We start from the raw sequence: 25422 nt of genomic DNA, 5'->3' as shown, positions 1-25422 counted from the left end.
GAGGCTACTAATAAAGTATGATTATTAGTGGCGTAATTTCATCAAAATCCAGGGGGGCAAAGCTGGAGCCAATTTTCCCAAATCAAGTGAAAATGACAGTAAAAACTGAAAAATGAGCCATTTGGTACCATGAAAGTACTATATAGTACTATAAAAGTACTATCAAGATACTTTATAATACTATAAAGGTAAAAATATACTAAAGAAAAATGATCCGTTTCTGTTCATGCCTAAATTATGCAGGCTTGTCTTAGTTTTGACAAAATTTTTGAAGAAACTAAATTTCACCTGGGGGGAGTGCAAACTCGGGTCTAGGAGGGAGGGGGGGGCAAAGTGAGGCCTAGGAGGGGTAGTTGCCCTCCCCCATAGAAAATTACGCCCTTGCTGATTATGCTTGACAAGCCACTCGGGTTTTGAAATTTAGATAAGGTACTTGTTAAATACAGTGACCACACTTGGTTTTCTCTCTGTAATCAAACTGGGCTCTCTATATCTGTGTCAACTCGTAGATAATCAGCTTATCCTGAGCGACATAAACTACTATACAGGTTTGTTTGTATGTAATATTTAGTATATAGAGGGGGTTAGGTATTTAACATAATGCAAACTGGGTGGCCTGCTTTCACTAATTCTCTGTTGTAATTTCCATAATTGTGTTACTAAAGTATTATATTTTCATCATATTTTAGTTTCAGACTTTAGTTTCTGAAAATGAAAGGGCAGTCATTCGCTCAGTTTCCCTTCTCTTTAGCCACGGTTTAGCATGTAGCAGATAGAAATGACTATTAGGCTAATTAGCAAAACAGTTTTAAAGCACGCCTTCTTCTGGATAGCCACTATTCTCTACCTTAACTTGTGCTTTAAAGAAAACCTTACAAAAATTCTACCGTGCGCTATTTAATGGTAACATAGACGCATTATATACTTATATTTTGAGCTAAAAGTGGAACTTTGCCAACGCTAATTCATCGAGTCACATCTCCTTGAAAAACATCTTACCTTAATAAATAAGAGATAATCCAGTATTGCGCAAAAGGATTTCAGGCATTCGTGGCGGTACTCGTGTCTATCTGGAGTGTTCTCCGATTAAAATTAATGCTCAGTCATGTGCTTACGTAACAGATCTATAAATATTGGAGAAACAGCGCAGTTTCTCATTCAGTCGTACCGGGTCGTCAGTGAGCGAACGTACGTCTTTTTATTTAAAATTTCCTAAGTATTTTCTCTGTGATTTACAAAAATCTCATCTAAGACAAAAATGGCTCTTTCACGTTGCAGACAGAACTTCCATGAGGAAAGTGAAGCTGCTATTAACAAGCAGATAAATATGGAACTGTATGCTAGTTACGCCTATCTAGCAATGGTAAGCTATTTTTACTTACATAATAGACCTATAGTTGTAAGTTAGCAGTGTGGCGCACTGGGGCACCTATTCACGAAACTAGGCTAGAGGGGTATAAGTTTTCGGTTTGTATTATTCTATTTAACTGAGGTAAAACCCAACGGTAGTCTAAATTTTTCACAAGTCACAGATTTAGGCTCGATAGTTTTAGACAAAGAACAAACTTACATTCAGAATCAGAATTTCTGTACGATACCAGTGGAATTTCTTTTCAAAGTATGTTAGTTAGGCCCTACAATTTTTCTGCATTTTATGAAGTAAGAGTTATTTTTTAACGTGTTTCTTTCTCAGTAGCCCCAATTCTAGGATAATAGCCTACTAAGGAATCTAGTGTTTCTACTTTTTTTTTTTAGCATATACCCAGGTCTATAGCCTACGTAGGTCCTAGGCCTATTTGGAGGTAATTTTTTCATTATTCATATTATTGACTTATGAATAAAGTAAACATACCACTAGATGCCTTTTTTTATGCTCTTTCCAAATATAATAATCATTTTTGTAGGAAATGAATTTTACCCCCACCCCTATATATATATATATACATACCAATTCAGGGTATATATTTGCTCATTAGGGGGGTGGGGGTAAATTTTATTTCTTATGTAAATGAGAGGTAATTTTACCCCCCCCCCCTGAATGTGTAAATATATACCCCGAATCGGTATATATAGGGATGGGGGTAAAATTCCTTTCCGACAAAAATGATTATTATATCTGGAAAAAGCATAAAAAAAGGCATCGAGTGGTATGTTTACTTTATTCATAAGTCAATAATATGAATAACGAAAAATTTACCTATTTGGATGCTGACAAAAAAAATTACTTTGATTTTGGGTCTTCAATCTTTTTTTCATTGGCTATCGTATTTGAAAATGTTAACAATTTTAAGCCATGTAAAGCTTCGGTAAAATTCTACTTTTACCTAGCTTGAACACTACCAGGCAAAGATGAAATAACTCGTTATTTGACGAATTTCGGTGACAGTGTTTATTCTAAATGCGTTCAAAGCCAAAAGTTGAGGGTGATAAAACGAGCAGTTTAGTTGTAACTTAGTTTAATTGTAATTGTAGTTTTAATGGTTGGATTACTTGGATGGTTTCCAAGCAACTAACGTAATACCACAGTTTATATAATTAGATTCTGTCTACTGTGCGTAATACAGTCAAATTCTTTCGCCAGCAATTATGCACTAGGTTTCTTTACGAAACAATGTCCAACCTGTATCTGTTTTTCAATCAAAGGGGGTAAAATTCTACTATTGGCTATCTTGGAAAGGGGTTAGGTTAGGAAAATAAAACTTTCAGGTATGGGTCTACAGGCTAAAACATGTCTCCCACTCCTTCTCCCTCTAGAGGGTCCTGAAATTTGCCTACATGACAGGTCTAACCTATTGAAATTTTGACAAAACAACATTTTACCTTAATTTTCAGTTATCAGTTTCTTTTCAATAGTCATCAAAGGTCATGATCATCAAATTTTCAAAGGTCACGACCCTCTACAGGGAGAAGAAGTGGAGGTAGGTACTTCAAAATACCTTCCTGGGACATAATTTGGTACTCTTCTATTAAAGGATTCTTTTATATAGTGCTAGTTTGGTTATTGCTAATGAAATAAAATAAAATAGGATGAATATATAATAGTTTTGAAACAAACTTGGGCTTTATATTTGCACATTAGGGGGGGGGGCAAAGCATAGCATATATTAAATACGTAACCTAACCTAGGCATCTTCCCCCCCTCCCAAAAAAAAGGAGCACGTTTTATATCTTATACGCAATCAAAACCACGCTATACATTGCATTTCTCTACAGCGGTGTCTTGAATCATCCCGTAAAAACGGGCTTTTTGTCGCGTCTACAGTTTGACATTCCATATACACTAGATCAAGGAGTCCGTTTAATAGAAGTGTACCCATTATTTTGCCTGCAGACCCATCCCTGAAAGTTTCATTTTTCTAACCTAACCCCTTTCCAAGATAGACATAAGTAGCTAAAGTAGAATTTTACCTAAGGTTCTTTCTTAAATTTAAGAAATAGCTAAAATTTAAGGTCAGACTCTCCCCCCCCCCTCCCCACTACTCCCGTATGGGGATAGAAATAGTCTTAGACTATACACAAAAGTTCGCTAATTTTTGTAGTTTCCTGTGTTTCATTTCATGAATAGTTGGTTTATAATACAAGATAAAGTAAAATAATCGGTAAATTTGCAGTGGGAGCAAATTTACCAAAAAATCACATTCTATTTTTACTATCCTTGGTAGTTCCGTTTTTTGAATATTACTAATGCTTCTATCGCACTCATAAACTGGTCTCAATAAAGTGGGACTAGCAGCTATTGAGTGTCATTTATGATACCGCAAACTTTTCAAGAGAACTGGATCGTAAAATCAGGGATTTAAAAACAAGGAGAACAATGAAAATTATAGTATTTTAAAGCTTTAGAGGGCAAGATCTAATGTTTTGAATTGAAGGGTAGGGCTAAGTTTCGTTCCTCCCTCTGTTCATGTATCGGTGCGAAATATGGTGTTTAAGGCCGACAAACAACAAATTACGTGTATATCCTCACGGGGGGGGGATACTTCTTAACCGAGAAAATCGTTTGCTTAATGTCAGGCTATGGTACTTATGCATTATATCTTACACACCGCTATATACTGTATAGGGAAATACTAAAGGAAACCAGTCAAACGAGTATTTGCAATGGGGAAATGGATCGCAAAGCGTGGTTTCTCATTGTGTTTACAATACTTAAACTATTGTTTTTTGGGGGTTTAGGGGGGAATGGTACCTAGGTTAGGTTACGTATTTAATATATGCTTTGCTTTACCCCCCCCCCCCTAATGTGCAAATATAAAGCCCAATTTTTTTCTAAACTATTATATTTTCATCCTATTTTATTTTATTTCATTAGCATTAATCAAACCTGACTTCTTTCGGGTTTAAGATATAATGCAGAAGTACCCGGGCTATTGAGGAGTTTAATACCTCCTGGGGAAATCTCGTATCCCTCCTTTCAAGGGTAAGCTTCTGTCTGTCAACACTTGCTTACACCATCACCTTAACATACAAGATTAAAAAGAGAACATACCTGAGGCCTGGGAGTCAAAGCGCAGAGAAGACAACCATACTCCACGAAATAAACACTCAGGGGGCATCAACTCCTCAGAGGAAAAGGAAAAAAATCAATTTCTTTTTTAAATAAAGTAACTAACAAAAACGAAATGCTATTGTTTTATTCTTAATGAAATGGTCCTTAAGAATTCTTTTAAAAGTCCCAAACGAGTGGCAAAAACCAACAAAGAGAAAAATCTCAATTAAAAAAAAACAACAGAGACTGCGGCCAGTCGAGAGAAAAGAAAAGGCAAATGCAAAACAACGCTATATTTCGCCTGTATCACAAACAAAGCGTCTTCAACACGAAAGACAGAAGAAGAACAAGATAAAAAAAGAAAAAAAAAATCCACGTAGGGAAAAGATGCTAATATGGAGTTACTTCAGTGAGAACACCAGAGCAACTGCGGAAAAAAATGGAAATTACTTTAACTATTCTGTTGCGAAATAATCCTTTTATTGGCTATTATTGAAGCAATTCGTTTTGGTCTAGCAGGTAAAACAGTCCCCTGGTGATTATTTATAATCTTAATTCCCTTATTGACTGTTGATTCACTTGGGTCAATATTTAAACTACCTGTGTCCCTATTTATTGAAAGGTTAGCAAACATAGGTTTTTTAATTTCAATGGCTTCTCTCACCCACTGTGTATACCCCTTATCATTTGAAATTGCTAAGGCCTCATCAAATATTACAAAGTGATCTGGTTGAAACCAAATATGTTGTGCTAAAGCTGAAACAAAAGTTTCTGGAGGCTTGCTTAATTGTAGGGTTTTTTCTATTGAATTTCGGTGTTCAATAAACCTTTCAACAAATTGTTGGTGAATCCTACCAATATAGAACTTCCCACAAGAACACGGAATTTTATACACCCCACTTACTAAATTTCCCCGGGTTAAATCCTTACCGGAACTAAAGAAACTACCCATTGGTCTGAACGATTGGAAAGAGGTATCAATACCAAATTTAAGCAAAATCCGTGAAAGTTTCTCACCCAAACCAGGTACATATGGCAATGAAATGAAACTTTTTGATATATCTAAATCTAAAGACTGAGAAACCCCAATAACCCTACTATCATGTTTAACACGTCTATTTTCAATTATTTTGTCAATGAACTTAATTAGATAATTATTATAAAACAAAATATCCCTCAAATATAACAATTCCGAATCCATAAATTCCTGGGAACAAATTCTAAAGGCTCTATCCACTAGTTAAATTACAACCCCCCGTTTCACCGACATAGGGTGGCAAGAATGAAAATTCAAATACCTATCATTGTGCGTTGGTTTTCTGTAAATCGAGAAAAGTAAATGGAGATCCCTTTTAATTAATAAAATATCCAGAAAAGGTAATTTATTATTTTCCTCAAATTCAACTGTAAATTTAATATTATTATAAAAACTATGTAAATGCTTCAAAAATAGGTCTAAGAGGACCAATTCATGTTTCTAAGTATAACCGATACCATTCATAATCCTACCCCAGAAAAAAGGGAAGATTCCAAGACTGTTTTTGGCGGAGGTTTCAACGGCACCTAAAAAGATTTACCAATAAAGGAGAAAAAAAAGCCCCCATAGGTAACCCAAAAATTTGTCTATAAAACTCTCCGCTAAAACCAAAATAAAAATAAATTTTTTTTACTAGGATAATTAGTTTCGTAATGTCTTCAATATCCAAACTGGCTAAAGTCACATCTTGTATTAAATCAAAGTGTTTTTCTAATATGCTTTTTAAAATGTCCTCGCGCCTTTTTAAATCACAATTTGAATACATGGAAACAACATCGAAACTACACAGAATTGAACTATCCTCCAACGTGAAATTTCTCAATTTATAAGTAAGATCAGTCGATTTTTTTAAATATTAATTAAAAAAAAACTTTCCGAAAAATAAGTTTTTCAAATAAAAGTAAAGGCCATTTTAAACTTAAGCTCAGTTGATACGAATACCTGTTAAAATTCAAACTCAAAACGACCAGAAATTACTATTAAAGAATAAATAAATCCCAAAACAAACAGAAATTAAGTAAACAATCATAGCAAAAAACATACAATAAGTAATAATATAAATGAATAAATAGATCTTAAAGCGAGTAATGCTTAGATTGAATATGAAAATCAAGCTTAAAACGAAAACAAATGTTTCGCTATTAAAGTATAAATGAAACTTACAACGAACAGAAATTAAATAAACAATCAATGCGAACAAACATACAATATATATTAATGTAAATGAATAAATAAATCTTAAAACGAGTGAAACTTAAAAAGAATATGCAAATCAAGTTTGAATCGAATAAAAATAACTACAAACAAGAGTTTGGGTACCGCCTCACTGCAGAAGCCTAAAACCTACTGCGTTATTGGCGCTTTACTGAAAACAATTCTTTGAAATATTTTCACTTTTGTAACTTAAAGAAATCAAAAATTAATTAAGATTTTAGGGAATAAATATCAGCATATGTATATTAAATTGACAATGCACATTTTTTTTCAGTAAACTCATTTGAATTTTTTTTCAGTAAAGTACAAATTATATTCTGGCTTTTAGAAAGCATAAGGGGTTTTGAACTCTACTCATATTAATTTATGCTCGTTTTGAGTTTGACTCTAATATTTATTTTAATTTTTGTTCGTTTTGGGTTTCATTTATTTATCAATACTGATTTGGGGTAGTTGTATGCTTGGTAGATTATATGATAGTCCGGACGCCAGGTGTTGAAAATGTGAATCATACCACGACGGAAAGGGGCTGCTATGAGAATTAGCCTACCCTCCACCCCCTAAATTGACCATGCGGATTCAAAAATACCAATGGCACTTGCTTGCGAGTGGTGGAACACTTCGAAACTTGACATTTTATTATATTTTGGTGTTTCATGCAAGAAAATGCATGTTTTACAAAGTTTGAGGTGCAGTTTTCCGCTGAAATAGAAATGCCTAGAAGCCATAGAATGTTTTCATAGCAAACTAACACGATTAGTTAGAAAAAATGGCAGAGTTAAGAAAATGGCAAAACTCTATGAGTCTTGAACAGTCTTGGAAAGTATAAACAAAATCAAATTGAATATTAGATATATAATGATATTAATTGTTGAAAGATCCATCAGTTCAAGATTTTTTTTCACTGTAATTTTTATTTTCATTTTCAATGCTGTAAGAACTGGAAAATAATAAATTTGTAATATACGAGTAATTCGTTTTCAGTGAAGCGCCAATGACGCAGAAGGCTTTAGGTTTTTACAGTTAAAAAAGGGGGCAGTATACAAATTTTGTTGTAGTGAAACTATATTTGCCTTCACCAATCTTGAAAAGAACTAACAAATTAAACTGAATATTTGATGCATAATGATATTAATTGCTAAAAGCTCATCAGTTCAAAATTTTACTGTAATTTTAATATTTATTTTCAATATGAAGTACAAAAAAAAAACATTTTTAATATAATTCGTTTTCAGTAAAGCGCCAATGACGCAGTAGGTTATAGGCTTCTGCAGTGAGGCCATACCCAAACTCTTGTTTGTAGTTATTTTTATTCGATTCAAACTTGATTTGCATACTCTTTTTAAGTTTCACTTGTTTTAAGATTTATTTATTCATTTACATTAATATATATTGTATGTTTGTTCGCATTGATTGTTTATTTTATTTCTGTTCGTTTTAAGTTTCGTTTATACTTTAATAGCAAAACATTTTTTTTCGTTTTAAGCTTGATTTTCATTTTCAATCTAAGCATTACTCGCTTTAAGATTTATTTATTCATTTATTATTGCTTGCTGTATGTTTTTTTCTATGATTGTTTATTTAATTTCTGTTCGTTTTGGGTTTCATTTATTCTTTAATTGTAATTTCTGATTGTTTTGAGTTTGAACTTTAAAAAGTATTTGTATCAACTGAGCTTAAGTTTAAAATGGCCTTTAATTTTCTTTGAAAAACTTATTTTTAGGAATTATTTTTTTGATTAATTTTTGTTCGTATTTGATTGCAAAAAGTTTCAAGTTTTTATGGCATGGAGGGGGGGGTACTTACTGTCAGATTAGTCTTGACTTTAAAAAACAGATCTAGAACTTTCAATTTAAATCGAATGAGGCTTTTTTCAAAGTCTATACGATTACCACTTTGATAAAAACCTTATATATGAACAATAGACAGCTTGCATAACTTGTGGACAGCGATTGACAACAATGAAGTGATTGGAAAATAGCTTCAATAAGGGGGTTTAGACCATTTCACTTGCTGACACAGAGGGATCACGACTGTTTGGAATTAACCTTAATATGATTTTGTGTGCCAAATTAATTTTGTATCTTTCACAAAGTGTGTATTTTAACTTTATAGTTGGATAATTATAACATATTTCCTATGTGTTTTTAGAATAAAAAACCCCTCTCAAAACGTTATAAGCCTCCTTTAATAAGATATTCACAAGGACATAATTTGAAACACCTACCACCGGGTCCTGGTGGGCTGTGTCGACACTGGAATTTTTGTTATCAGAACTTTGAACTATTTTAACAAATGTCTATCTCAAAAATTTTATCTGGTGCATTTATGGCTTGGAGGAGGGGGGGCTAGTTACCCTCTAATCTCTTTTGACTCTTAAAAAGTGAACAAGAACTTTAAATTTTCAGTCAAATGAGCCCTCTCTAAAGTTTATACGAGCATCCATTCCATAAGAAATAATGGGAAGGATTCGGAGAATCCTTAAATTACAACCCTTGCCCTGAGAGCAAAACACATTTTCTATGTGAAAATCAACTACGCTGAACAAAATGGTTATCTCAAAATTTTGTTTGGATGTGTTTGGGTAAATGATGGGCGAAGGGGAGGGGGAGGGCTGGGTGTCCTCCAATCCCTGTCAACTATTAAAAAGGGCACTAGCCCAAGGAATTTCCAATCGAATGAGCCTTTTTTGAAGTTTCTACGACAACGCCTTGTATAAAACCTTATATGCCCACAGGGCATAACTTAAAACCCGTGTCCAAAGGGTTGTGGGGGATTGTCCTCCTCAAAAACCTATTTTCTATCTGGAAATCAACTACGCTGAACAAAACGGCTATCTCAAAATTTTGATTGAAAATGTTTGGGGGAATGATGGGCGTGGGGGGGGGCTAGTTGCCCTCCAATCATTTTCGACTATTAAAAAGGGCACTATCCCTTTGAATTTCCAATTGAATGAGCCTGTTTTGATGTTTCTACGACAACGCCTTCTACAAAAGCCTCATATGCCCCAAGGGCATAACTTAAAAACTCTTGCCCTGAGGTTTGTGGGGGAGTTTCTTCCTCAAAAATATATTTTCTGTCTGGAAATCAACGACGCTGAACAAAATGGCCCAAGGAACATCACTTTCGACTATTAAAAAGGGCACTAGCCCTTTGAATTTCTAATTGAATGAGCCTTTTTTGAAGTTTCTACTGCAACGCCTTCTATAAAAACCTTATAAGCCCCCAGGGCATAACTTAGAACCCTTGCCCTGAGGGTTGGGGGGGGGATTGTCCTCCTGAAAAACTCAATTCCAAAATGGGTACATATTTTAAAAGATTTTGGAATCACCGATTTCTTCTTGCAATTTTTTAAGAAAATTTGTTGATTTAACAAATTTGCATGTTTTTTAACCAAAGACAAATAATAATTGACAGAACCGGCTAATTGTTGCCCGTAAAATTAACGAATGAAAGATCTTAAGCCGAACTGGCCAGCCATGACAAAAACCAACAAAGAGAAAAATCTCAATAACAACAAACGAGACTGCGGCCAGTGGAGAGAAAAAAAAGACAAATGCAAAACAACGCGGATATTTCGCCTGTATCACAAACAAGGCGTCTTCAGCACGAAAGACTTAAGAACAAGATAAAAAAAAAAAAAAAAAGTTAAAACTAAAAAACCAATAAAACCACCACCAAAACCAAAACAACAAAAACGAGTGGCATCTCTGCACTGAAGAACGTCGGGAATTCCAGACCTGTTGACAAGCAATGAGAGGGTTGAAATCTGATCGCATAGTAGGGGTAGGAGGAATACAGATATTAAATGAAGAACGAAGGCTATAAGGAGCTGAATCAGATATAAACACAGGAGTTTTTTTTGAAGAGATTTTGGAAGATTGCCATGAAGCTGATGAAAGACAAAAGAAGCACAAGAAAGAATGTAAATAGACTGTAGATTTAAGAGTGGTGTTGGTGAGGAACGGTTGGGGTTCATAACCAGACGCCGTGCTTTATTATGCATGATAGAAAGTGACCGCAGTGCAGAAGGAAAAGTAGACATTCATACAATGGGACAATAGGAAACATATGAATGGATAAGGCAGAAAAAAAGAAGCTTCAGTATAGATTCAGGAAATGTGTGTCCAAGTTTTCGAAGGATACCCAAACGCCGTGAGACCTTGACCCTACTCATGGCTATATGGTTTTTAAATGAAAGGTTCTCATCAAGCAGGATACCAAGAAACCGGACCATCCTGTTCTCTGGTCTACACATGAAGCCTTGTGACACCTGAAGTTGTGTGAGCTGAGGAAAAGCTATACCAATTCGAGAAAAAATGTGACTTGCCAACATTCAAGGCGAAGTAATTCACATCAAACCATGAAATAACTCCCTCGAATATTGCCACAAGGTTAAATCTTTTGTCACATTTCATCTTCTCAAGGGTTCTAAGAGTGATGTCATCAGCAAAAGCAGCAAGAAAATTTTCGTTAGAAGTAGTATTAGAGCACCAGCAAACATCAGGATGACACAGCTTGCAGTATGCCAGAGGCCTGGTATTTTTAACTTCCGAAATCAGATCATTAACATAAATCAGAAATAAAACTGGGTCAAGAACAAATCCCTGAGGGAGACCATAATCTACTTGAGAAGGGCTCCGGAAATTGACCTGTTTGGAATTGACCTTAATAGGATTTTGTGTGCCAAAGCAATTTTGCATCTATCACAGAGTATGTATTTTAACCTTATAGTTGGATAATTATAATAGATTTCCTATGTGTTCTTCCAATACAAAACCCCTGCCAATAATTTATAAACCCCCCTTAATAAGTTATGCCCCAGGGCATAACTTAAAACACATACTCCCGGGCCCTGGTGGGCTGTGTCGACACGGTGGTTTTTTGTGATCAGAACTTTGAACTATTTTAACAAAATGTCTATCTCACAATTTTTATCTGGTGAATTTATGGCTTGGAGGAGGGGGGGGCTAGTTACCCTCCAATCTCTTTTGACTCTTAAAAATTGAACAAAAACTTTCAATTTTCAGTCAAATGAGCCCTCTCTAAAGTTTATACGAGCATCCCTTCCATAAGAAATAATGGGAAGGATTCGGAGAATCCTTAAATTACAACCCTTGCCCTGAGGGCAAAACACATTTTCTATGTGAAAATCAACTACGCTTAACAAAATGGCTGTCTCAAAATTTTGATTGGATGTGTTTGGGGAAATGATAGGCGACGGGGGGGGGGCTAGTTGCCTTCCAATCACTTTCGACTATTAAAAAGGACAATATCCCTTTGAATTTCCAATCGAATGAGCCTTTTTTGAAGTTTTTACGACAACGCCTTCTATAAAAACCTTATATACCCCCAGGGCATAACTTAAAACCCTTGTCCAAAGGGTTGTGGGGGATTGTCCTCCTCAAAAATATATTTTCTATCTGGAAATCAACTACGCTGAACAAAATGGCTATCTCAATATTTTGATTTGATGTGTTTGGGGGAATGATGGGCGTGGGGGGGGCTAGTTGCCCTCCAATCACTTTCGACTATTAAAAAGGACACTCCCCTTGAATTCCCAATCGAATGAGCCTTTTTTGAAGTTTCTATGACAACGCCTTCTATAAAAACCTTATATGCCCCCAGGGCATAACTTAAAACCCTTGCCCTGAGGGTTGGGGGGGATCGTCCTCCTCAAAAACATATTTTCTATGTGAAAATCAACTACGCTGAACAAAATGGCTTTGTAAAAATTTTGATTGGATGTGTTTGGGGGAATTATGGGCGTGGGGGGGGGCTAGTTCCCCTCCAATCACTTTCAACTATTAAAAAGGGCACTATCCCTTTAAACTTCCAATCGAATGAGCCTGTTTTGAAGTTTCTACGACAACGCCTTCTATAAAAACCTTATATGCCCCCAGGGCATAACTTAAAACCCTTGCCCTGAGGGTTGTGGGGGAGTATCCTCCTCAAAATATATTTTCTATCTGGAAATCAACTACGCTGAACAAAATGGCTATCTCAAAATTTTGATTGGATGTGTTTGGGGGAATGATGGGAGGGGGGGGGGGAGTTGCCCTCCAATCACTTTCGACTTTTAAAAAGGGCACGAGCCCTTTGAATTTCTAATCGAATGAGCCTTTTTTGAAGTTTCTATGACACCACTTTCTATAAAAAACCTTATCTGCCCCCAGGGCATAATTAAAACCCTTGGTCTGCGGGTTGGGGGGGGGGATTGTCCTCCTCAAAAACATGTTTTCTATGTGAAAATCAACTAAGCGTAATAAAATGGCTATCCCAAAATTTTGAGGGGATGGGTTTGAGGGAGTGATGGGCATAGGGGCGGGCTAGTTGCACTCCAATCACTTTTGACTATTAAAAATGGCCCTATCCCTTTGAATTTCCAATCGAATGAGCCTGTTTTGAAGTTTCTACGACAACGCCTTCTATAAAAACCTTATATGCCCCCAGGGCATAACTAAAACCCTTGCCCTGAGGGTTTTGGGGGAGTGTCCTCCTCAAAATATATTTTCGATCTGGGAATCAACTACTCTGAACAAAATGGTTATCTGAAAATTTTGATTGGATGTGTTTGGGGGAATGATGGGAGTGGGGGGGGAGAGTTGCCCGCCGATCACTTTCGACTATTAAAAAGGGCACCAGCCCTTTAGTTTACAAAAGATTGAACCTGTTTTGAAGTTTCTACGAGAAGGCCTTGTATAAAAACCTAATGTGCGCCCATGGCACAGCTTGATACCCTTGCCCTGAGGGTTGTGGGGGAGTTTCCTCCTCAAAAATATATTTTCTATCTGGAAATCAACTACGCTGAACAAAATGGCTATCTCAAAATTTTGATTGGATGTGTTTGGGGGAATAATGGGCGTGGGGAGCTAGTTACACTCCAATCACTTTCGACTATTAAAAAGGGCACTAGCTTTTTGAATTCCTAATCGAATGAACCTGTTTTGAAGTTTCTACGACAACGCCATCTATAAAAAGCTTATATGCCCCTAAGGCATAACTTAAAACCCTTGCCCTGAGGGTTGTGGGGGAGTCTCCTCCTCAAAAATAATTTTCTATCTTAAAATCAACTACGCTGAACAAAATGGCTATCTCAAAATTTTGATTGGATGTGGTTGGGGGAATGATGGGCGTGGGGGGGGGGCTATTTGTCCTCCAATCATTTTCGACTATTAAAAAGGGCGCTAGAACTCTCGATTTCCAATCGAATGAGCCTGTTTTGAAGTTTCTACGACAAAGCCTTCTATAGAAACCGTATATGCCCCCAGGGCATAACTTAAAACCCTTGCCCTGAGGGTTGTGGGGGAGTGTCCTCCTCAAAAACATATTTTCTATCTGGAAATCAACTACGCTGAACATTTTGATTGGATGTGTTTGGGGGAATAATGGGCGTGGGGGGTTTAGTTGCCCTCCAATCACTTTCGACTATTAAAAAGGGCACTAGCTTGTTGAATTTCCAATCGAATGAGCCTTTTTTGAAGTTTTTATGACAATGCCTTCTATTAAAGCCTAATACTCTCCCAGGAAATAACTTAAAACCCTTGCTCTGAGGGTTTTGGTGGAGTGTCCTCCTCAAAAACATATTTTCTAGCCGGAAATCAACTACGATGAACAAAATGGCTATCTCAAAATTTTGATTGGATGTGTTGGGGGGAATGGTGGGTGTGGGGGGGCTATTTGCCCTCCAATCATTTTCGACTATTAAAAAGGAAACTAGAGCTCTCGATTTCCAATTTAATGAGCCCATTTTGAAGTTTCCACGACAACCCCTTCCGTATGACGTGCCTCTGGGAAAAAAAAATAATAAATAATAATAATAAAACATTGGAGCCGTATGGCCTTTACTATAGGCAACGCTACAGCGTTGCCTCTGATGATCTTTGTGTTCCCAAAAGTGGACGCAATGCTACCGACAACCATTTTCCTAATCTTAGAACAGGTAACGGACAAGTTCGCACAATAGGGTGGAGGGGGGATCCAGGCTTATGAACATTAGGTAGACAATAGGCCAAGCAACCCCTAAGATAACACTTGTTAGAAAACTGTGGGGTAATGTGAAAATTATTTTTCTTTGACTCCAATTCCTTTCTTGTTGATTTTAAATATTTATCTGTAGGAACAAAGTCAAGTTTTTTGTATGTAATAGTGTCAGAAATAATGAATTTCATTTCATTATTATAGTTTTCAATGTTCATAATTACGATCGTGTTTCCCTTATCGGCTCTGGTGATAGTAAGGAATTTATCCTTTCTCAAATCTGAAAGTACTTTAATGTCATTTTTTTGTGAAATGTCTTTATCAATTAAGCTCATATTAAAGGTGATTAGTTTTCTTGCGGTCTCGGCTCTAAGTTCTTGAGGAGTATCAACTTTATCTATAGAAGCCGTAATTCCTGACTCCACCTTTGAAATTATTTTTGAATAGGGGGTTGGTGTTGGAAAACAGAACTTAGAACCCTTCGACAAAACTGCTTTCTGTTGAATATTAAGAGGTTTAGAAGACAAATTCTTAATTGCTGGACCCAGACAAAGACGAGGATAACAAACATCTGAATCTTGGAACTTCTGACACAATCGTGTGTTAAACCTATCATCCAGACAGATCCTAAATATATTAAAATCACGGCGAGAAGATCTAATGGGCATTTCCTTAATTTGCATAAAAATGTCAAATAATAATTTATTCCTGGCGAGGTTTCAACAGAATTTAAGTCCCTAGACAGTTGAACACGTCTTTTTTTTTATTCGTAAACTACGTGATTTAAAGCCATTAGGCTTTAAATTCATTTTCAATTTTATTTCAATTTCAATTCCAAAATGGGTACATATTTTAAAAGATTTCGGAATCACCGATTCCTTCTTGCAATTTTTTAAGAAAATTTGTTGATTTAACAAATTTGCATGTTTTTTAGCCAAAGACAAATAATAATTAACAGAAGCGGCTAATTGTTGCCCGTATAATTGACGAATGAAAGATCTTAAGCCGAACTGGCCAGCCATGACAAAAACCAACAAAGAGAAAAATCTCAATAAAAAAAAAAACAACAACAAACGAGACTGCGGCCAGAAGAGAGAAAAAAAAGACAAATGCAAAAAAACGCGGATATTTCGCCTGTATCAAAAACAAGGCGTCTTCAGCACGAAAGACTGAAGAAAAAGATAAAAAAAAAAAAAAAAAAGTTAAAACTAAAAAACCAATAAAACCACCACCAAAACCAAAACAACAAAAATGAGTGGCATCTCTGCACTGAAGAAGGTAGGGAATTCCAGACATGTTGACAAGCAATGAGAGGGTTGAAATCTGATCGCATAGTAGGGGTAGGAGGAATGCAGATATTAAATAAAGAACGAAGGCTATATGGAGCTGAATCAGAAATAAACACAGGAGTTTTTTTTGAAGAGATTTTGGAAGATTGCCATGAAGCTGATGAAAGACAAAAGAAGCACAAGAAAGAATGTAAATAGACTGTAGATTCAAATACGATGCTGGTAAGGAATGGTTTGGGTCCATAACCAGACTCTGTGATTTATTACGCATTATAGAAAGTGACCGCAGTGCAGAAGGAAAAGTAGACATCCATACAATGGGACAATAGGAAACATATGAATGGATAAGGCAGAAAAAAAAGAAGCTTCAGAATAGATTCAGGAAATGTGTGTCCAAGTTTTCGAAGGATACCCAAACTCCGTGAGACCTTGACCCTACTCATGGCTATATGGTTTTTAAATGAAAGGTTCTCATCAAGCAGGATACCAAGAAACCGGACCATCCTGTTCTCTGGTCTACACATGAAGCCTTGTGACACCTGAAGTTGTGTGAGCTGAGGAAAAGCTATACCAATTCGAGAAAAAATGTGACTTACCAACATTCAAGGCCAAATAATTAGCATCAAACTATGAAATAACTCCCTCGAATATTGCCACAAGGTTAGATTTGATGTCACATTCCATCTTCTAAAGGGTCCCAAGAGTGGTGTCATCAGCAAAAGCAGCGAGAAAATCTTCGTTAGAAGTAGTATTAGAACACCAGCGAACATCAGGATGACACAGCTTGCAGCATGCCAGAGGCCTGGTGTTTTTAACTGCCGAAATCAGATCATTAACATAAACCAGAAATAAAAATGGGCCAAGAACAAATCCCTGAGGGAGACCATAATCTACTTAAGAAGGGCTCCGGAAAAGCGGATCAATTGAAATAGGCCTACCAGAAAGATATGATCCAAACCAAGAGAAAATATTTGATCATATACCAATATGCGATAGTTTCCAAAGAAGAATCCTATGAGTCAAGGAATCAAAAGTTTTACGAACATCCAAAATCAAAGCTGCCGGTATATGACCAGAATCTATTGCCGAATGAATGAAATTCAAGAGAACTGTGCAAGCATGCTGTGTAGAGTGATTTGCTCGGAATCCAAACTGGAAATCATGCAAAAATTCTTTTGCATCCAGAAAACCAAGAAGCCTGGATAGCATAGCCTTCTAAAAATTTTGCTGAAAACAGATAGGAGAGAAATTGGCCTATAAATAGCAGGATCACTCCGAGAACCACCTTTATGCAGCACTATAACCTTAGCTAGTTTGAGAGATTCAAGGAAAATTTCTATCGCGAAAGAGAGATTGACACGCTTAGCCAATGGTGACAGAATAGTTGGCAGAAAGGCACGGATAACCCTTGTAGGAATTCTGTCTGGCCCTGAAGACGATGATCCTTTTAAGGATATTCACGATACGAGCTACCTCAAACTCAGAAACCGAGTTCAAGATCATTGACTTTAAACACGAGGGTCCAGGATAGGCTCTGAAATTGCAAGATGGCGCAGAAAGCGGCAAACACGCAATAAGTGAAGTTTCGTTAATGCTAATGATATTAAACAAAACATGATAAAAATATAATAGTTTAGAACAAAATTTCGGCTATATGTTTGCACATTAGGGGGGGGGGTACAGCTTAGCATATATTAAATACATTTCCTAACCTAGGTACCTTTTTTCCCCTAACCCCCCCCCCCCCAAAAAAAAAAAGTTTAAATATTGTAAACGCAGTGACAAACCACGTTTGTAATCTATTGAAAAAAAAAATCCGCTCGAATAGTTTATTAAGCATCTTCCCTATATAATATATGGCGTGTTTAGCGCTTTCTTAACCAGTACCCAAACTGTTTTCCAATAATACTTCGTCTTCTTGACTTCTGTCGGATTTCTGTTACAGATAGGAATATTGCTTCCATTTTTTACAGTTTGAAAAAATGATCTCAACTGATTGATCTATCAAGAATTTTTGCTTGACAGTTGAAAAACGTTCTAATCGAGAAATCACGAATGGCTTACCTAATTGACGCTGTAGTTGCGTCTAATTTCGACGTTATACACAAGTGTGATTATAATGTCGCCTGGGCATTGGGATATGTAGAAAATTAAGAAAGATTTACGAGTTTTTTTTATGACCGTCTGTGAACTCCGCCTTCCTCTCTTTTGTGCCAATGTTCTTTCCTTCAGGTGTTTTACACCAGCTGCGTAATATTTAGCAAGGCATGGTATATGAAGAAATTGCTCAATCTTTGCCAAAAACTTCTTCTTGTGTTCATTTCAGATAAATGGTATTTAGCATAAAATTAAATTAATAAAAAACTAAAGTTTTTTGTTCCGTTTGTAATTGTTCCGTATGTGAGGGGTGGGTACTCCTGTATTAAGCGTACTCTTTTATATACTGCTAGTTCGGTTAATGCTAATGAAATAAAATAGGATGAAAATATAATAGTTTAGAAACAAATTTGGGCTATATATTTGCACATTAGGGGGGGGGGGGGAGGGGTAAAGCATAGCATATATTATTACGTAACCTAACCTAGGTACCTTCCCCCCCCTAAAACCCAAAAAACAACAGTTTAAATATAATATACGCCATGACAATCACGCTATGCATTGCATTACTCTATAGCGTTGTCTTGAATTAACCCGTCAAAAACGGGTTTTTCGTGACTGTTTTACATTGCAGTACATAAGAGAGTACGTTTAATACAGGAGTATCGAGAGGTGCTGCCCCCTCCTGAACATGCCTCCCTTCATGATAAAATTTTTTAGAACTTTAAGAGCGCTTCTGATTCTAATTAAACGGCCTTTGTTTCAGGAGTGGTTCTTAATGATTGAGACCAAAGGTTGAACTTCAGCGTAAAGACCAGGGCATTGAGGAGGGGGCAGACCCCCTGATCTGCAGATTAATTTCTGTTTGTTTGAAGTTTTATGCTGCTCCTTATTTTCCGTAGATACAACTTGATTTTTTATTTAATTTCTGATCGTTTTCTTTAAATAATTCCAGGAAATCCACCTAGCACCCCCGCAAAAAATTTCTCCATGGAAAGTTCCTCCCGTGTAAAATCCTTCTTCACTGGGAAGTCAATCCCGGACAATATTACCCTTGTTGCAAATCCCCCCCCCCCGGATATGTCTTGCAGGCGATCCGGCCTGAAAATTATCCTTAGCCTATTGTTATTTGAATATTTTTAAATTTAATTTCTCATTGTTTTTCAGGTCATGGCGAAAACCTTCCCTATGCAAAATCCCCCCCCCCCCTCTCAATTGCACTTCAACACAACCCCTTGATGCAGCACGAGAGTTCTAGCCTATATATATATTTCATTCCAAAATGGATGCAGTTTGCAAAGACTTTATTATGAACAATTTCTTAGCGTAAACCCTAGAAGTATAAATTTCTAGAAAATTACATTAAATTTGTACAATTAGTACAATTGTACTATTGTCGCGTTGTTACGACTGAATCTGAAAAAAAAGTATGAACATCTTTTATGTGCGGATATCAGATGTTTACATGCTATTATTTATTGATTGATACAGCAGTGAAATAGGTCAAGGTTAACTCTCTGATCTTCCAAAAGTGCCGAATTTAAAATGAACTAACCTGTTTTACTATTGCTAGAATTATTTGAATTCGTATGACAGTTTTGGGGTGTAACGTGTAATCCTTATAATAAGGTATATTACAATAGAAATTCCGAATAAATTAGTGGAGCATATGATCCACTTCCTGTAGTTGAATCGCCGTTTTTACATTTGAGACCCGTCTAAAAATTTGCTTCTATCGTTGTTTTTCTAATATTCTGATGTATAGTATAGTATTTTAACTATTTTTAAAACATATTACAGATTTAAATATTTCTTTTTCAGTTTACTTACTTCGACCGTGATGACGTTGCTTCACCGGGATTTGCTAAGTTCTTCGAAGAAGCATCTAAGGAGGAGAGAGAACACGCGGAAAAATTGATTAAATATCTAAACAAACGAGGAGGAAGAGTAATCTACCATCCAATTGAAAAGCCAATGAAGCAAGAGTGGGGGAGCTGTCTTGAAGCTATGGAAGATGCTCTGTCTATGGAAAAAGACGTCAATGAGGTAGAACAATAAGATATTATTTTTATCTGTATGACCATTTTACTTTTGTTACATAGCACGTAGTCTTTATTCTTTACCCTGCATGCAGTAATACATGAACCCCTTCGAAAGCCCTTGTACGTCATAAGCGAATTGTGCAAGAGGGCCGGCGTCCTCCTACAGACCAGTGCGCGGGGAGAACTGGCCTTCTTGCCCCTCCTCTGTCCTCCTTAGATCCGTCCTGAACATACCCCATGGGTTGATATGTGGTCAGATAAAAGCATTAAAATTACCGCTTTTTAGACTGAAAATAGGTATGGGCGATAATATGTAATATTAAGACCATACCAGTTTCTGAATACAGTTTCACTCCCTAGTATTTCGAGTGTGCGTAGACCTATCATGCAATATTATGTTACGCTAGTTTTTTCAAACCAGGGGCGGATCCAGGATTTTTTTTTAGGGGGACGCAAAATAGGTTGATCCGATAAACTTGCGTTTGGTGCAAGTTTAATTAACGCAATCTTGCGTTAATTAAGTAAATTACACTACTTTAGACTACATTAGGGGGGCGCGCGCCCCCTCTCCCCTGGATCTGCCAGTGATTCAAACTAAATGTTCTAATGGTAATTTCTAAGAGATGAATGATCAAAGACTTCAGCTAATCAATCGAAAAACTGATAGAGTATCAACTTTCAGAAATCACGTACACCGTTCTATATAACTTACTGATTAATCCACTTTGGGAAGTCTAATAACCTTGGGTAAAAGCTAAGAGCAATGGTGAAAAACGAACCGCTAATGAAGTTTCTGAAATACCCTTATACATGCGGTCACCTTATTCTTTTACCGTAACCTTAAATGATGATAATGGTGTAAAATAAGGGAAAAATCCTCCGTTTAGATTTTTGGTCTCTGATCTTTTACGCTATTCTATGTACTCACGACACATTGCTCAGCTGTAACTTAATACGTAAGAAACTCAGCGTTCTTGTGCGTAATTTATCAAACTACAAGAGCTTCAGGATTCTGAAGATAATTTTTATTTCCAAATAAAGCTATTAAGTCGATTAAATAAAGCTATTCAATGGATTAGCAAGACTTGCAAGTTTTGGACTGCATGTTCAGGATTTCAGTGTGTAATAGAACGTATTTCAAATGATCATGGTAATTATTTCAAGGTGGAGCTTAAATCACTTTTTAGGTTGATGAGGTTCAATATTCTGTTTAGCTAAAGATAGTAAAGCCCGTCATGTAGAATTTGTTCGTATATAATTTTGCTCTTTCAGCCTAAACTTCTTTTTGATTCTTTTGATATTTTGATGAACGAAATAATATTATAAGAAACAACCTAACAATCAGTGAAATATATCTTTGATATTAGCTTCTAAAGTCACTGCGCTATTTAGAGTAAGTGGGATATGAGCACAGAATAAATTCAGAAACCTCAGCTTCTGTTACGCTATTTTGTATAACGTTTTACATTATTAGCGTTCTGCAAATTTGGTTTCAGAAACCTCCTCAATGATTCAGGTCGCTGTTTACTATGAAAAGAAATAAAATATTTTCAGATGTCACCAGCTGTTGATATTCTTCGGCCGTTGAATAAATTAAAGCGTAGTCCACGATTGCACTGACTATATTATCCAAAATCAGCTGTATATTATCCCAGGTAATAATAATTCATCAGTAGATGTAAAATTGTTAATTTAGTTGAATGTTTGGGTAGTGAGACGACGTTATTAAAGCTTATACATGGTATATATTAGAGATGTGGCCATGGGCGCCCATAAGCTGAATTCCAGGGGGGGGGGCAAACTTGGTCTAATTGCTACTTTTAATGATATATAATATAAATCTCAGAACAAAAATATAAAAATAAGGCAGCATCATTCAGCCAGGGGGGGGCAAGAGCCCCCCTGCCCCCCCATATGGGCGCCCATGGATGTGGCTTTGATAGACAATAGATTTAGTATGCCATCTTTTCAGATAAATTAGAAAAAAAAGAAATTGTATAGAAGCAGTTTTTCAAAGAAAAGTAAATAATCATATTAAACCGAAGACATGCAGAATTAAAGTTAAATAGTAATTCAAGCTTTAAACGAACAGATATTATCAAGTCAAATTTAAATACGGACAAAATTACCATAACAGGAAAAGGGGTAGCGCTCCTTAAGCCCTCAAAAGATAAGATAACCTTTTAAATTATTTAAAACTATTTCAGACAGCGTAGTTTTAATCGTAAACATTAAAAACAATAAATAGGAAGGAAATACCCATAATATCCGGGACTACTGAAAGGATTAATGAAATTTTTCTCTAATTGAGCCACAAACAAACTTCTTGATTCGATTAAAAATTTACCTCTATAAATTTATGCCAGATCTATACCAATTTCTATTCGATTTGCATTAACCATTTTCTGATCAGAAATCCCTCAATGAATGCTTTTGGAAACTTGATTATTGTAAGTGATCTCTTCTTTTTCAGTCGTTGTTAAAACTCCATAGAGTGGCATCAACTCGTGAGGATCCGCATTTGACAAAATACTTGGAAGATGAGTTCCTTGATGAGCAAGTGGAGTCTATTTACAAAATAGCGCACCATGTGACCAGGCTCCGACGCGTCGGGGATGGCCTTGGAGTCTACATCTTCGATAAGGACTTGAAGAATTAGCCAACTAGTTGTCTGCTGGTTAATAGCTGCACGCTTTTTTCGGGGTTTTCTGGTGGCACCTATCAATTTACCTTTCCATGTTTATTTTGTTCTTCAATATGCCAATATAACATTATTTATCCTTAATTAATCGTTTTATAACTTATTGCTATTGATAGGGCTGAGTATGTACAAAAAACAATTTGAGTGATTCACATTACTCTTTCTCTACTAGAGATAATTAACAGTGTCGGTGAGATGCTGTCAGCCAATAGCTACTCTTGAGAACTGTGATCTGACACCACAGATACCACAAAACAGTCAATAGAACAGTTTCTGTGAAGAGAAAACTGTTCTTTCCAGAAAGAACTCGCTCCTTACTGTAAGTAAGGAGTAATGCGGCTCAATAGTAACCGAAACTCAAGAAACAGAGTCTTGATAACAATTAATGCATCAGAAGAATTGAATTTTGATGCTTATTCAAAATGTATAAAATTCAAAGTTTAACGTTATCCATCAAAAGTTGCGAGCCTGAGAAAAATTGCCGAATTTTGAACAGGGGGGGGGAGGGGCAAGCATCCCCAAGAAATCAAGTGATCCCAATGAAAATCACACCGTCAGATTCAGCATATCAGACAACCCTGTTGTAAAGGTTACAAGCTTCCAGATACAAAAATATGATATTTTGCATTTTTTGCCAGAAGCAAGATAACGGATGCGTTTTTTTTTTTTTTTTTTTTTTTTTTTTTTTTGTACCAGGGGTGATCGTATCGAACCAGGGGTTCTAGAAGATCAGGAGAGGCTCATTTTGTTGGAAATCCAAATTTCTAGTGCCTTTTTTGAGTGACCAAAAATATTGGAGGGCAGTTAGCCCCCCTCCCAGGCCCTTTTTTTCTCAAAGTCGTCTGATAAAATTTTTAGATAGCCATTTTGTTCAGCATAGTCTAGAGATCTAATAACTACGTCATTGAGGATGACTTGACCCCCCAAAGCCGCCGAGAGAATACTTGCAAATTATGAACTTTGTCCGTTTGCTTAAATATCATAGGCAGCGCTGCCTAAGTAAAGAACGATGTTGGCGGCACAAAGTATTATTTTTTTTCTCCATACCTGGGCACTTTGTATCAAAGGAGTTGTCGTAGAAGCTTCGAAAAGGACTCATTCGATTTGAAATTGGAGTGGCTAGTGCCCTTTTTAATAGTCGAAAGTGATTGGAGTACCCCTAGCCCCCCCCCCCCCCCACGCCCATCATTCCACCAAAACATCCAATCAAAATTTTGAGATAGCCATTTGGTTCAGCGTAGTTGATTTCCAGATAGAAAATATGTTTTTGGGGAGGACCCTCCCCCACACGCCTCGGGGCAAGGGTTTTAAGTTATGCCCTGAGGGCATATAAGAACGATGTTGGCACAATGTATTATTTATTATTTTTTTCCTTTGGAGCAGGGCACTTCGTATCGAAAAATTTGTCATAGAAACTTCGAAAAGTGCTCATTTAATTGGAAATTGCAATGGCTTGTGCCCTTTTAAATAATCGAAAGGGATTGGAAGACAACTAACACTCCATCTACACTCATCATTTCCCGAAACACATCCAATCAAAATTTTGAGATAGCCATTTTGTTCAGCGTAGTTGATTTCCATATAGAAATTATGTTTTGGAGCAGGACAGTCCCCTACAGCCTTCAGGGCAAGGGTTGTAGGTTATGCCCTGGGGGCATATAAGGTTTTTATAGAAGGTGTTGTCGTAGGAACTTCGAAAAGGGCTCATTCGATTGGAAATTGGAGTGACTAGTGTCCTTTTTAATAGTCGAAAGTGATAGGAGGGCAACTAGCTCCCCCCACGCTCATCATTCCCCCAAACACATCCAATCAAAATTTTGAGATAGCCATTTTGTTCAGCGTAGTTGATTTCCAGATAGAAAACATGCTTTTGAGGAGGACACTCCCCCACAACCCTCGGGGCAAGGGTTTTAAGTTATGCCCTGAGGGTATGTAAGAACGATGTTGGCACAATGTATTATTTATTATTTTTTGTTTCTTTAGAGCAGGGCACTTTTGTATGGAAGGAGTGATCGTAGAAACTTCGGAAAGCGCTCATTCAATTGGAAACTAGAGTGGTTTGTGCCCTTTATAATAGTCAAAAGTGATTGGAAGGCGACTAACACCCCTTCCACACCCACCATTTCCCGAAGCACATCCAATCAAAATTTGAGATAGCCATTTTGTTCAGCGTAGTTGATTTCCAGATACAAATTATTATTTTGAGGAGGACAGTCCCCCAGAGCCTTCAGGGCAAGGGTTGCAAGTTGTGCCCTGGGGGCATTTAAAGTTTTTATAGAAGGCGTTGTCGTAGAAACTTCGAAAAGGGCCCATTCGATTGGAAATTGGAGTGACTAGTGCCCTTTTTAATAGGGGCGTAGCTCCAGCATTTTTATTGAGGGGACAAAAAAGTTCCACATCCAGAGAGTCAAGGGGCATGGGCTATACATATACATATATAATAGCTTTTTCCAATTAATTGGGGAGGGGGGACAACTGCCACCCCCAAACGACGCCACTGCTTTTTAATAGTCGAAAGTGATTGGAGGGCAACTAGACCCGCCCCCCCCCCCACGCCCATCATTCCCCCAAAC

The 25422-nt window shown here is 36.7% G+C and overlaps 1 protein-coding gene across 1 annotated transcript; it reads left to right on the top strand.

Moving 5' to 3' along the window:
* The first annotated feature begins 1162 nt into the window (after positions 1-1162).
* LOC148954786 (soma ferritin-like) lies at positions 1163-22933 on the top strand. Its single transcript, XM_089098601.1, has 3 exons — positions 1163-1363; positions 19928-20152; positions 22622-22933. Exons 1-3 carry the CDS (start codon positions 1259-1261, stop codon positions 22805-22807), a joined length of 516 nt encoding a protein of 171 aa, XP_088954727.1. The 5' UTR covers positions 1163-1258; the 3' UTR covers positions 22808-22933.
* Positions 22934-25422: the final 2489 nt, after the last annotated feature.

This window comes from Artemia sp. Qi Xiang Cuo, chromosome 2 (assembly GCF_049724085.1).
Source record: "Artemia sp. Qi Xiang Cuo chromosome 2, ASM4972408v1, whole genome shotgun sequence".
In the NCBI taxonomy this organism is placed as follows: Eukaryota; Metazoa; Arthropoda; class Branchiopoda; order Anostraca; family Artemiidae; genus Artemia; species Artemia sp. Qi Xiang Cuo.
Note: the sequence above shows the minus strand (reverse complement) of the source record. Positions and strands in the feature narration are given on the sequence as shown.